General features: G+C 42.2%; 1 protein-coding gene across 47 annotated transcripts in view; it reads left to right on the top strand.

Annotated features, from left to right (window-relative positions):
• Positions 1 to 1,733: 1,733 nt before the first annotated feature.
• Positions 1,734 to 14,877, top strand: part of clasp2 (cytoplasmic linker associated protein 2) — a 66,320-nt gene continuing 53,176 nt past the window's right edge. For 45 of the 47 annotated variants that reach the window (XM_037794506.1, XM_037794495.1, XM_037794501.1 and 42 more), the window contains exons 1-4: positions 1,734 to 2,628; positions 9,232 to 9,310; positions 12,223 to 12,326; positions 13,030 to 13,121. In XM_037794506.1, coding sequence (XP_037650434.1) covers positions 2,431 to 2,628; positions 9,232 to 9,310; positions 12,223 to 12,326; positions 13,030 to 13,121 — 473 coding nt within the window. In that variant the 5' untranslated portion in view covers positions 1,734 to 2,430. The remainder of the gene's footprint in view (positions 2,629 to 9,231; positions 9,311 to 12,222; positions 12,327 to 13,029; positions 13,122 to 14,877) is intronic. The other 2 variants (XM_037794513.1, XM_037794505.1) reach the window with 1 other exon arrangement.

The raw sequence follows: 14,877 nt of genomic DNA, 5'->3' as shown, positions 1-14,877 counted from the left end.
ACAAGTGTGTTCCAGACTACTACTTGAATAATTCAGTCATTTTACATCAGGCATTGTGCTGGCTAGCTGTGCGGTGCCGGAGGACCCCTCGGCCTGATCGTTGATCGGTTGTTACTTCTTCTTCTGGTGAACTGCAGTAGTGAAGGGCATTCCGGCTCTTTTTAGTGAGCCGGATCATTTGGCTCAGCTCATCAAGAAGAGCCGGCTCTTTCGGCTCCCAAACGGTTCTTCGTTTTTACCACTTCTGCCTTTTTATAATTCAGCCAAATGTAAGCACTGTTTTGACCTATGATTAGTATGTGTGCACATATATCACTTAAATAACACGAAGATAAGTGCAAAGAAGAAAAGAAGAGAAGGATAGAAAGTGTATCAATGCGTCAGCACACAGCAGACAACAGAGCATCACAAGACATAACAAGTATTTCAGCAATCTGTTGTTTGCAGTTACAGAGAACTAAAATGTCAGGTCACTGTCCTATGGTGACAAAGTTGAACATGTGAGGCCCTGAGATTGTCTAAAGGTACAGTGTTAAACTGCAGATATGAAAATTGCCATTACACTATCTATCTATCTATCTATCTTTTGATCTATTGAGCAACTTGGGCTTAGGCAGTTCACTGAGCACATGGGTGCTGGACTTCCTCAGGAACAGACCCCAGTGTGTCAGGATGGGGGACCACACCTCGGCCACTCTGAACCTGAGCACTGGAACACCACAGGGGTGTGTCCTCAGTCCTTTTCTCTACTCCCTCTTCACATATGACTGCTCAACTATTCACCTCACCAACACCATGGTCAAATTTGCAGACGACACTGCTGTAGTAGGACTGATAACCAACAACAACGAGACAGCCTACAGGGAGGAGATCCAACATCTGACACAATGGTGTTCCCATAACAACCTGGATTTAAACACAACAAAAACAAAAGAAATGATAATAGACTTCAGGAGAGCAAGACGGGTGGAGCACTCTGCCATCTGCGTACGTGGAGAGGAGGTGGAGAGGGTGGACTGCTTCACGTACCTCGGAGTCCACATTTCGTCAGACCTCACCTGGTCCAAAAACATCTCTCATCAGGTGGGGAAGGCCCAGCAGAGACTCTACTTCCTCCGGAAGCTGAAACAGGCTCACCTTCCTCAGCACCTGCTGATCAACTTCTATAGGGCAACCATTGAGAGCCTCCTGACCTACTGCTGCACTGTGTGGTTTGCTAGCTGCACAGTGGAGAACAGGAGGGACCTGCAGCGGGTGGTGAGGATGGCGGAAAAAGTGATTGGGACCACATTACCCCCCCTCAGTGACCTATACACTGGTCGGCTCTGTAAAAAAGCCAGCTGTATTTCCAAAGACCCCACCCACCCTGGACATGTACTGTTTGCTCCCCTTCCCTCTGGAAGGAGATACAGGACAATTAAAACACACACAAACAGACTACGAAACAGCTTTTACCCACAGGCTGTCAAGTGTGTAGAACCCCCCCCCCCCCCCCCCCCAAAGGCTGAGGACACTAGCTGCTGAACCATAATTTGCACTTTATGATGATCCACTTATTTATTGTTCTACTTGTGACTGAATGTTTTAATGTTTGTTTTTCACTGTAAAGAGCTGCTAAACTGTTTTTCGTTGTTTTCAATGACAATGACAATAAAGTATATCTATCTATCTATCTATCTATCTAAAAGAGCCGGCTCAAAGAACCGGCTCGTTCTTGACCGTCACATCACTGAGCTGCAGTCAGTCACCGGTTTGCGGCGCGCAGAGCTTTCAGCGTCCAGCTTTCACCGCCTCTTATTAACGGGTTTACCGGGTAGCGGGCGATTACTCCTGTGGATTAAAGAGAAACCGGTTACCGCGGGGACTAGGAGCTGGAGCCCTGTATTGTGTGAAGTGTTGGTGCAACTTTACCGCTGAAGGAGACTTCCCAGCCCGCGGTCATGATGGGAATAGAGAGACGGAGTGGAGCCGGCCGTTAGGGCCCGCGGAGGAATAACGTTAGCTTAGCTGTTAGCTTAGCTAGCCTTGTTTGGGTTGCTATGCTAACCAGCTAGCTAGCTGCTATTTTTGTTAGCATAACAATTAGCCGAGCTTGTTTTGATTTTGATGTATTGAAGGTGCGCTGGTCCGCTATAATTACACGTTTCTTGAACTTTCTGGGAGTTTTTAAGTTAACCTTTCTTGAGCTAACATTGTGTAGTAAAGGAAGCTAGCTAGCTGCGTCTTTGTGTTACAAAGTTGATCTTTTTGTGCAGAGGGATGACTTGTGTGTATTTTTATCTACAAGGGATTGCATGTTGATGCTCAAACATCAGCTAAACGCAGTCCAGAACACACAGTCTCTCTGTCCGTCCTTTACACCCCCATCTCCGTCCTCTACCGACCACTGTCTCCTGTCCTCGGCCGGCTTCAGGCACTGAGAGTGCCCCAATGGAGGATCATGACAACATGGACTATTTTTACCAGCAGGTAGTGCAGAAAGATGTCACCCGCAGGTTGCAGGTCGGTCAGGACCTCATTGACTACCTGAATGACCCGCAGCGCTCCTCGGACGTGGAGCAGGACAAATCCAGGCTGGATAAGACCATGGACGAGCTGACGGGATGGGTGAACTCCAGCAATTTCAAGGTGAGAGATCTTGGGCCAGTCATCGTATAAGATCAGATATTCCTTTATTAGTCCCGCAGTGGGGACATTTGCAGTGAACAGCAGCAAAGGGGATAGTGCGAAAAACAAGATGCACATAACATAACACAGTAAAAAAAAAAGAAAAAGAGCTAAACAAAGTGTAACAAAATATGAACCATTTAAATAGAAGGAAGTGTAAAAATAGGAGCAGTATATACTGTATTGACAATAAACAGACTACTAAGACTCCAGTAAAATACACACTTATACACAATACAATTATTTCTATCTGTGTGGCCCCTGGATGATAGATTAAGTGATTAAGAGATCAATGTTGTCTTTCTCAATCTTAAAAAAACAATATAAGTGATATAACTACACTGCAAGATGCTATTTCGTCTTACCAGATTGGGGCCAATGTGGGCAAATATAAAGTCTGTTTTATAAGATAAGATAAGATATTCCTTTATTAGTCCCGCAGTGGGGGATAGTGCAAAAAACAAGATGCATCAGCTAACACAGTAAAAAAAGAAGCTAAACAAAGTGTAACAAAATATGAACCATTTAAATAGGAGGAAGTATAAAAATAGGAGCAGTATATACAGTACTGACAATAAACAGACTATTAACAAAATTGCACAAGTGGAAAGTGATATTGCACAGTGAGAATGAATGAATGAAATTCCACCTGAAAATATCAGGTTATTGTCAGTTTTTTTTTTGTGTATGTGGGGTATCGCAGCAGGTCACTTTAGCAGTCATCCCTTCAGCCTGTTCATGAATTATTTTCCACCAGTTTACCCAGTGAGCTGGAAAAGAGAGGGGGGAGTAATGGGAATTTTATGATACTTGCCAAAAGGGAACTTCAGCAGAGATAAGGCATTTCAAACGAGCTGTCATCACTTTAGTGGTCTTAGGATGACTCAAACTGGTAGCCCCCTTTTCTTATCAGCCAAGTCAGAGAAACACGTTTTTAATTTGTGTTTTTTTCTTACAGCTGAAGGCTATGTGTTTCTTTTTGACAGCCTAGTAGTCTATTCCTGGATCACAAGAGGCAGACATATTTAAATGTCATCCCAGTGACAGACAGAGTAGGACATTTGCAGGACATTCCTGTGGTTTGTTGAAGTTTATGTTGTCTTATTGGCTGAGACTGTGTGTCTGTGTTGAGGGGGACCCATTGTCAGGACTGTAGACTACTGTAGCACTGGATGGGATGGGGGAGGGGTTAGCAGACTCATTGTTGTAGCCTATGCTTTCGCTCCATCCCTCGTTTTCTCTTTTTCTCCCCCTCTCTCTCTCACACATACACATACACACTTTCTCAATCTGTCTTTTTTACTATTTTTCTTCTCATTCTCTCTCCTGCTTCATGCTCTTTCTCGCTCCCTCTCTGTGTGTCTGCACTCTTTGCCATATCTCAGAAACGCTGGAATGTGACATTTTTGCCAAGCTATCACACCGGTCCAGACAGAAAGTCATAACAGTCTGAAACCCCCTTTTCAAAGCGTGCTGAAATTTGACACCCAAGTCTCTTTTTGAACTGATTAAAATTGTCTGCACTGATATGCAGGACTCAGCAAGACTGTAAGAGTGTGAAAAATGTGCTTTCAGCATAACGAAAGCATCCTCTCTAGATCTCTCTTTTGTTTTCTGTCATTGACAAATGAAGACTTAAATCATTAGGCACAGGTATTGGGCAAAAACAACTGTTTAGGTTTAATCAATTTTCCCATTAGCAGCCTCCAGTTTCTGAATAATTACAGATTTTGCACAGTCCCATGATGTTCTGGGTTTGCATCTAACCACCTCAAAACAAATTTAAGATGCCAATAGTACGTTTGAGGTGATTATATGAGATAACTGTAGACATTCATAGAAATATGGAAACAGTTTGTAGTTTAGACATAAAGATTAATTGACATGATCTTTAACATGATGCAGTTTTCTTGCGTCCTCTCAAATGAGTGACCAGACGGACCCAACATGTTTGATGTGAATAAGTGAACCGTTGCCACCTCCTTAAATCCACCTCCAAGAATTTCATCTTGAGCTGTAACAAGCTAATGCGTCCCATTCTTCAGATTTGTTCGTTTATGTGGATGACAGATACAGTAACTTGAGCTCAATGTCTGGCAATAATGAGCGAGTGACCCCCTGAGGCCTTCACGCAGCAGGCTTTTAGTGATGCTGATTGGCTCCCTGTCGGGCAAAAGGACGGAGGAGTTAGCTGTAAGCAAGATGCTGAGTCAGCACAGAGCGATGATGCGGAGTTGACAAGCGGTGAAGGAGTTAGAGGGGGAATCCAGAACTGGAGGGATAAATGGGGTGAGGGTAGGTGAATGGAAAACACAACAAGTCAGGACTCATAAATGCATTAAATGTTCAGAGGAGGCAACTGCATAAAATCCTGCGTTTCGTCTGTCCCTTGGCCCCCTTCATCTTTATACTTTTGTGTCCTTGTCTGGGTCTTTTTTTTTCTTTCTCTCGTCATTCAATAGGTAGAACAGCAGATTCCCCATATACACTTTGCACTCACAACATCAGAGAGGCCTCAGCGTTTATGTGAGAGACGTAAACAGAGGACATTAATATTGCATGCTGCATTTATGGGCAGCAGAGCCAGATGACTGCACTGATCGAGGGTTGATACTGTTACCAGGCTGCCCTGACCAGACTCTCTGATCTTTGATTTTGTTTATATTAAGATGGAGCGTCAAATATGCATAATTATTTTTACACTCAAACCTTCATACAATATTTATCACAATGCAGGCTTTAGGATATAATACACAAACACTCTACAGTCAGCATTTACTGTATCCACTGCAGCATTAATATGTTCTTAGTTCTCTTTAAAACAATGAAACTATTTTTGTATAGCTGTTCCTGTAAACTCAACGCTTCCTGCAGGTGCTTCATAGTTGAAACCTTCCAGTGAAGAGAATTGATTGCAGCTTTTTACATGTTTGGGTGCTTTCTTATCAGAAAGTAGATTAGATCAGTTTTTAGGAGAAGAACTCCGGGTGCTTATTGCAGTTTGGTAAATCAGAAAATGAAGGTATGCTTTGTCGTTCCCATTATGTTGACATTATCCTCAGTAACGTTAGGCGCGCCCCTTAGCAGAGCTGTGGGCCAAGGAAAATCCTGTTGTAATTTAAATGTAACTGGGCCAATATGGCAATAAAATAGGCTAATGTAATCTGGCACTACATGAAACAAATTTGCACTTTGCCATTGCTGTGTACCACAAAATTCAGCATTACAGCAATTTGCCTCATGCCTACCAATTGCACAGTGACCACACAGATGAAAGTGATTATATATTTAGTAACACAGCGTGAGCCGCTTATATAGGCTTTCATTCACTGTCAAATAAGCCAAAAACATTATTTGAGCACCTAATGGATCTATTAGAGCTGCAGCTAACAATTGTTTATATCTTCAATTTATCTGTTGATTGTTTGTTATCATGATGAATCGTTCAATCTATTAAATGTCAAAAAGTAGGGAAATCACAGAGCCCGAGGTGACATCCTCAAATAACTCGTTTTGCCCAAAAATATTTATTTACAATTATATAAAAGATTAAAAAAAAGCAACAAATCCTCACATTTGAGAAGCTGGAACCATTAAACGTTTGCCGTCTTTTTGCTTGATAAATTACTTAAATCGTTGTCGACTTATTTCTTGATGATCAATGGATTAATGGTGTAATTGTTTTAGCACTAGTCTCCATCTTTGCACATTTTGTTCGCTCCCAAATGTTGCTGTGTGAGCCTTGGACCCTTAAATCACTTGAAGCCCCTCTAGAATCCAGAGTAAACCCTGTACATGGTATGCGAATTAGCAGGCTAAGCCACCAAACGTACCAACCTGAGTCTTCACAAAGGACCATTCATACTGGGCTAAATATTTACAGTTTTTTTTCCTCCAGCATACCTCAGTCGCACTGATGTTTTGAAACTTGCAGTCTAAAGATGCAGCGGTGTCCTTTTAGACAGCGCTTTGTCCACATGTCTGATGTTTTTAGTATTTGGGGTGATGCCTAGAAAGTGCCTATTTGGTCTTTTTTCCTCACCCCTAGTCAGACTTTTCACTGCAGGAGAAAAACCTCACCTCCTCCTCGATTTTTCTCCTGTCCAAAGTAGATAACAAGCCCAGCCTCTTCCACCTCTCATCCTCTGTCTCCTCCTCTCTATTTCTCTCCAAGTGAAGATGCCATATGGTTGTGGGCGCCAAGCATTATGGGGTGCTGGGTGAAGGAGGAGGGGAGGCCTCAGGGCTGCTTCCTTCCTGTACTGTTTCTTCTTTCTCCTGCTGTTTTTCCTCCTTCCCTCCCCCTAAATAAGGTCAGAATGAGGGAGTCATCAGTGACCTAGAGCTCATGTTTCTTCTCCAGGTGATTTTAGTTTTTTATTGCTTGGCCTTCGTCCCTGCATTTTTCCTCATCGTCCCCCCATTCTCCCCCTTTTTGTTTGTGTGGTTACCTGGCTCTGCTCTTCCTTTGACTAAAATAGGGAAAAAACTGCAGTCTGACTCCTTACTCAGGGCAGAGGAGTCTGGAGAATAATGTTTTAATGGATTTTCTGTTTGGACGGCTCAGTTTTACCGCAGCACTGCCAAAACAAGCATTCCAGGAGCACAGCGCAGTGTGGGATGTGATACTAATCAGAAACACAGTGGAAAACTCAACTTTACCACTGGACAAAAATCCAGTCTACCTTCCCCCTACGAGTCATATCACAAGACAGTTTTTCTTCTACGACTCATCCAAATCATAGTGACTGTCAATGGTCACGTGACTTAAATGTACAGATGTTGATATCTGGAAGTCATTAGATTTTTACCAAATTTCTAAGAAGTGCAAATTATTGTGTGATTCCATTATCTGCTGTTATGCAGATGGTACAAAGAGGGCACAACAAGTTTACATAATCAAGAGTGCCACAGCTGTTAACACACAGTAACCTTTGTCACAGTGAATTAAATAGGACATTTGTGTTCATTTCGGAGACTTTCTCTGTCTGTTAACTAGAATATCGTCTCTCAGCCAAGCACCATACTTCAGAGCGTTTGTGTGACGAAATAATCTCAACTGGAAAGTCTACTTACTAGGTTTTCTTGAGCTTTCCGCTGCATGACAGGGTCTTCTTCGCCACTGATTGGAGCTGTTTTTGGGTATCTTCACTTATTGATGACGTGATAACAAGTTGTTGTATGTTTGGGCAGAGTGGAGGTTCGAGGATGGTCTTTGGAGTTGAATTTCTGGCATTTCTATTCATACCAACTTAACAAATGGATGGAAAATCACAGTAGCTCAGTGTAAATATGTGCTGCTCATTCAGTCTGTAGCGTTCTGTCACTTACTTCCAATATGGACATCTGGCTTTCAGAATAAAGGTGGAATTTATTTTGTTTTACAGACTACTTTTTTGTAATGCCCAGATTTCCACCTCAATATTTTCTTTTATATTTTCATTTTTCCCCATGTGACTCTCAAGTGGCTTAGTACAAATCAGTTCCAGTTTGTATTTAAACTGTAATTTGCTTTTGCCAGTCCCTGTTGGGTACATTACTTGTATCAATCTCTCCCACACTACAAGACTCATCCAGATAGCTGAGATTTGGGGACTCAAACTGGTTTAAAAAGCTGTCGGCAGACTGACTGGCCTACATCTAGAAAGGGAGACAGGGAGAGACTTTAATTCCTTGAACATGACAAAATTACCCTTCACAGTCTCTGCTGTTTGCTGAGTCAGCAAACCTCAAGAGAGCGTTTGATTCAGCATTTTTTTTTTCATCCATTTAGGGTGCCAAGATCCGACTTAGAATTTTGTCAAAACCTCTGCAACGAGAGCCTTTAATCCTCAGCCGACCACGTGTCTTTCTATCAGTGACTACGTTTACATGCACCAAATATTCTGGTTTTTGCCCTTATTCCAAAAAAGACAGTATTCCTACTGAGCCGTTTACATGGCTAATAAACATGAATATTCCACTAATATTCCCGTTTACATGCATACGTCATGCTGACCTACAACAACCCATTTAGCTAAACAAGTCAGCTGGCTACCTAGTTGTTTTTTGCCCTATTCTTACCATCATCATCATCATCATCATCATCATCTGGTCCATTTGAGGAGCTCAGGGCATCCTCATCAGCGGGGCCGGTGAATTCCACGTCAACGCCATTCTCGGCTGTGTTTGACAGGAGTCGATGCCCTAACATGTTGTTTATCACGTCAAAATATATAAAAGTGGAACGCCGGGAGCTGCTTGTGCCATTTTGCTTCTTTGCGTCAAAAATATGGGGGTTTTTTTTCAAAGTTTTCCACTGGTGGCGGACTTATTCGACCATGATAACACAGCCTCCGTCTTTCATTCCTTCAACCACCTTCTTGAACATGTTGGCGATGTTTGCACATATCCAAAACCCTGTTGATATCCAAGTCTTTCATAATGTTTAATAGTAGGTGTGTTTCTCCTTCTTTATATATATATATAGAATAATATTGGCATATCCCACGTCTTGAAGTCATGTGTAATTATTGTGTATGACCTACTATAACCTTTGTCTCTGTCTTGCTCTGTGTTTCTTAGGTGGCATTGTTGGGGATAGAGATCTGTGGTGCATTTGTGGACCGCTTGGGAGAGCGGTTCAAAGGATTCCTGGGCACAGGTGAGATATCTAACCTATCCCCACCCTGAACTTCCTTTAGGTTATGCTCTATTTACAGTGAAAATCATTCATGAAGTGTTTGTATTTGTCCTTAAACTGAACTTGCACACAAAGAACATAAAAGGGCTTTTGAAATGCTGAAGTAAAAATAACTTTATTGTACACACAAATTATGTTTTGTAGAAATTTCCCTGTCCATGAATAAGATAACAAACCTGTACAAACCCGTTTTCAGACATTATATAGCCAACACACACGGTTATAATTTAGTTTCCTTGCAAAACACATTATAAGAATGTCTTCCTTTGTTCAGTTCATCAGGCAGATGTCTTCTGCTAAGTACATCCTTCCATTAGCTTAAGCAGAGAGTGCTAATAAATGGCACAAATCAGTACTATTTCCCTAATTGTACTCAACAACACTACTCTGTACTGTTAAAGTGGGATGGTTTGTGTATTGTTGTATAGACTCTACAGCATTTTGACCTTCCATTTTGTCTCTGACTTCCTCTTTGTGGTTCCTCTGAGACAGACCAGCAGCTCTGCTCTAAAGCCTGGCACCACCCCTCTCTACTACATGCCCATCCTTTAGTCTCTATATTTAGGCTCTGAATTGTCTGCCTTGCTGTAGCTCTACAGCTATTACACCCCAAAACCACACCTCACATTCATATGACCTCATACACTGAATCTATACTGGATCAGATTTCATCCTCTGTGAGTGTGTATGTGTGTGTGTGTGTGTGTGTGTGTGTGTGTGTGTGTGTGTGTGTGTGTGTGTGTGTGTGTGTGTGTGTGTGTGTGTGTGTGTGTGTGTGTGTGTGTGTGTGTGTGTGTGTGTGTGTGTGTGTGTGTGTGTGTGTGTGTGTGTGTGTGTGTGTGTGTGTGTGTGTGTGTGTGTGTGTGTGTGTGTGTGTGTGTGTGTGTGTGTGTGTGTGTGTGTGTGTGTGTGTGTGTGTGTGTGTGTGTGTGTGTGTGTGTGTGTGTGTGTGTGTGTGTGTGTGATGTCGGTGCCAGCCCTTGTGTATGCCCGCTGAAGGTGTCACCAGCTGTCTTTGTCAGCTAGACTGGCTCTTGTCACTAACAAACACACTCAGTCCTGCAGTGAGGATCTGGAATGACTGGACCTGTCACACAGTGCAAAGTCTGCCACCACACACATACAGAAAACACACACACACACATACTGTACTGTATCTCGCCCACTGTCTAGGACGGTGCCCTAGCCTGCCTCTGTGTACGAGTGTGTGTTTCAGATTGATGGTAAAAACATCTCTCTGAGCCACCGCTGGATCTGAAATCTTCCATGTCTCCTTTCCTGTGCTCTCTCTCCTTCCCCCTGCTCTCACCCACCCTCCTCCCACACTCCCACACACACTCAGAGGGGAGGAAGATGAGATCATTGAGACTGAGCGATTGTATTGATCTACAGGACTGACTCAGTGCTGCTGCCATTATACCGTATGTGTGTGTGTGTGTGCACTTTGAGTCTGTGTGCTGTTGGCCATCTTGCAAAGTAACTCCCAGATGTGAAGTGGAAGTGAAACATACGCATCACAGAAGCCTGTACTTTGACCTCATAATACTTTCTTGTTTACAACGTGACAGATAAAATAAAATGACGTAATTGTCACAGCAGCTGTGCGCCCGTTTGATCGTCCCGTTGAAAAAGATGAAACCAAAATGAGGCAACTGTCCACATACAAGCAATGTCTGTCTGTGTTTTTTTCATGCTTACTACAGCAGATGACGTTGTGTGCAACAATGTCCCCCTGTCATTTTCTCTGTTTGAGGGTATTGTCCTTGTTGCCAAGACAACCAGCTGTTATGGTAACATGATGTACGCGCACACACATGCACACACAGCACAGGAAAAGGGCAGATGACATCACTCCCCATGTTGAAGTTTCAGACTAGGAATGTGGGTAGGAGTGTGTGAGTGTGTGTTTATGTGTGTATGCTCAGGCTATTCTGTGTGCGTTTGTTTTTATCTCATTGTGGGAATGTCAAAGGGAGTTTTTGAGTATGATGTAACTCAGAAAGTTTAACGTTTTCCATTTGATGGTCAAACAGAGAAAGATTCGGAAGACAGTGGAAGTCTATGGCACAGAGGAATATAAGCAATATCAGACTGGATACTCTCTGAATTCTTTATAGGAACAAATCATTGTTGATTGTGGTCTTTTTATGGGATGTGTTGATAAAAAGAAAGAAAACCAGACTCAACCTTTAAATGATCACTTCACTGAAGATTATTTATTATTATTATTGTCACTCACAAATGGTTCGTCAGATAAAAAGCTGTCGATTAGCTGTTCATCTGATATTAAAGCTGAAAACACACTTAAAGCTGAGGGCCCTCCTGCTGTTCCACATTTCATAGAGGATTAGAGTAAGCCTCTGAAACATTTGCGTGGTTGCCAAAATCCTTATAGTTCACTTGAATGCCAGCAATTAAAGGCTCTTACTTGTAATTCTGTACATTGTGCGTCACTGCGTTGCATAGGCGGCACTACTGGAGCAGTTGTGTGTTAGATAAAATGGAACTGACACGAGAGCATTTGATGATCTTGGCATTATTTTAGTCACGGTCCATTTCTCATTTCCTGTCCTCTCCTTCCCCTCGTCTTATTGGAGCCTCGGTGTCGATGGTGGTATGGCTTAAGCTTTTACTTTACAATGTTTATGTGTCTTTCTCTGTCACACACCGACAGACTGTAACGAATGATAAACACATATTTATGTGTTTTAAAAGCACTCCACTTGGGGGCAGTCTTTATTGGCTTTAAATCTGGTAGTGACTCAGTGTTGTGTGTGGCCTCATTTCCGCTGCACATTAAACTGCTTTTTGTATACATTGACTCTCATCACTAACCCATCCTCTTCAATGTCCATCTCTTTTTCTGTCCGTAGTTTTGCCAGCTTTGGTGGACAGGCTGGGTGATGGGAAGGACCAGGTCAGGGAGAACAGCCAAGCTGTCATCCTTCGCTGTATGGAGCAGACGGCCTCGCCCATGGTGAGAAAAACACAGCGACACACACACAGACATGTACTGTACATAACAATGTCAGCCTCAGGACCAGACAAAGCCAGCAAAATAGTGATTGAAACCAAGACATCAGCCAAATTATTATCTTGAGCGTTTGATTTCAAGCACATGTAACATGACAGACATCAAAACAAAGTGACAGTTTTTGTCACACGAAGATCATTTAGATGTCAATCCTTGAAATAGTGTTTCAGGACTGTTGCATTTCAAGTTCAGGCACTGGCTGTAGATGATATGACAGGTTGCAATGTGAAAAACTGTGTCGTACTGTGTCTTGCTGTATGCTGTTAGAAGAGTCAGTAGGCAGCAACCTTCAGATCAATTGTAGTTACTCAAGTTATTCGAAAGAATGCACAATCAAGATCCAAAACAGAGACTGCAGACAAATTACAGCCACCTCCACATCAATAGATAGTCACTACAGCTGAGCGGTACTCTGTCATTTGGGCTCCCTCACCTGGCTATTAAAGGAATTGCACAGGCTACATTTGCACTCTGCTTTGTGTTGTCTACACACCGCACACATCTCTACAGATTGTAACCTCCTCTGCACTCCGTAATCTGCTCAAACCCCTGATGAGCTGCCGAACCTTCTTCTGCTCGTTCCTACTGACACTGTTCCTCTCCATCATCCCTCCCCTTTCTCCCTCTCTCCTTATCCTTCGTCCAGTACGTTTGGGAAAGGCTACTTACTGGTTTTAAACACAAGAACTTCCGCAGTCGAGAAGGAATCTGCCTCTGTCTCAGTGCCACGCTCAGCACGTGAGTAACTTCCCCCTCTTCACCTGTATCACTTCCAAGTTGAAATGTGAAAGAATACTCTGGTTGTCCCCAATACCATTAAGTTGGGCTTCGAAGCTTTGATGAGAAATATTCTAAGGTATTCGAAGCTTTGTGGTGTGCCACATTTCAGTGCCCGCGACAGTGCTGCTGCCGCACTACTGTACACACACGCACCTCTGCACAACAAACAGCAATATCCGTCTGAGAATAACTAATAATAATTCATGTTGAATATAAATAATGAATATTGTGGGATTATTACTTATTTCATGGGATATTTTGGTATTTATACATTATTATTACATACTTATATGAAAAAATGAAAAACCAAGCATTCAAATACATGATTTGGAGGTGGATTACCATGGCAACGCTCGAAGCTTCGAAGCATTTCAGGTCAGCCCTAAAGAATACACTTTAAATTGTAAAGCTATTAAATGTATGCATATTGTCTCTCATCTTGTGGGCAGAAGGTCATATGTCAGTCCTTACAATAAATTCAATGTTTAAACATACATTATATCTATCTCTATCTTAATTGTGTACAGAATGTTTTTTCTGATGGATATTCTGCAATCTTAACACATACTGACGCCATACATCATCAGTATGTGTTAATTCATGATCTGCACACCGACCGAGGGGTCGACTTTTATTACTACTCTCAATGAGCATGCCCCATATTGTTTTTTTCAGGAAACACACACAGTCTCTGTCTCCAGGATTAATCTTCTTAACTGTTTGTGTGACTCTGTAGAGGTGGCACACACACACATTCTGTGAATGGCGACACCACTACTGTCATGTGACTTTAACAACCTTAAAGCATACAACTTGGAGAGATTTAAAAATCTGTTCTCAATTCACCCCGGTCTGAACTCTGACATGGTCTCATGTTCAGATGTCAAACCTGATGGAGCATTCACTTTACAACATTTAATTTGTATGGGATTGTATCTTACTAATATGTTCCAAAGAAAATATGCTGGCCCATTAAGAGACGCTCTTGCAGAAGCCACAGGAGGTCAAAGAGATTACCCCTTATAGATGCACTTCAGTTACTACCAACTCTCTGAAGATGCAAATAATTTAACTGTAACTGCGTGTGTGAGCTGATCTTTGTGAATTGGACTCTTTTTGCAATGTGGCTCATTTGCATAGAATGTCCGCATATTATTAACTAATTTAAATACGTGTGAATAGCACAGCAGCACCGAGGCGCTATTTGCACTTGGCAACACAGTTAGGAGTGCATTTCACCCTTTGCGGGTGCTTTGAAAATTATTTAGCGGCTACAAAAGCCGTGAAATCCTACCCCTAATCCTCACCCCTAAATTTTGTTACAGTTTATTAATTTCCCCCAATACATCATGACGTGCAAATGGTCAATATTAATGTCACATGCTTTTTTTCTTGTATGTTTTTTTGGGCTGTGTACATGTCCCTAATTCATTTCCATTGTATTCTGTACACATTTTTCCAACTTCTGCTCATTTCTAAATGAATTAGTTTGTTCTCATTTCCTCCAATTAGTTATCAGAGGGTTTCTGCTCTTGTATAATCCAACACAGTCAGGGATTGAAGAGACACAGCTGTCATAGTTAACCTGCATTTTGCAAGCTCATTAAACAAACACACCTATATAGAAATAATACTAAACAGATGCTTGCTTCACCTTGTCAGACAGCAGCTCGACAGCAGTTCAGATCTGTGAAGGTTGTAGTTTACTGTATTT

The sequence above is a fragment of the Sebastes umbrosus genome, chromosome 15 (genome assembly GCF_015220745.1).
Source record: "Sebastes umbrosus isolate fSebUmb1 chromosome 15, fSebUmb1.pri, whole genome shotgun sequence".
In the NCBI taxonomy this organism is placed as follows: domain Eukaryota; kingdom Metazoa; phylum Chordata; class Actinopteri; order Perciformes; family Sebastidae; genus Sebastes; species Sebastes umbrosus.
Note: the sequence above shows the minus strand (reverse complement) of the source record. Positions and strands in the feature narration are given on the sequence as shown.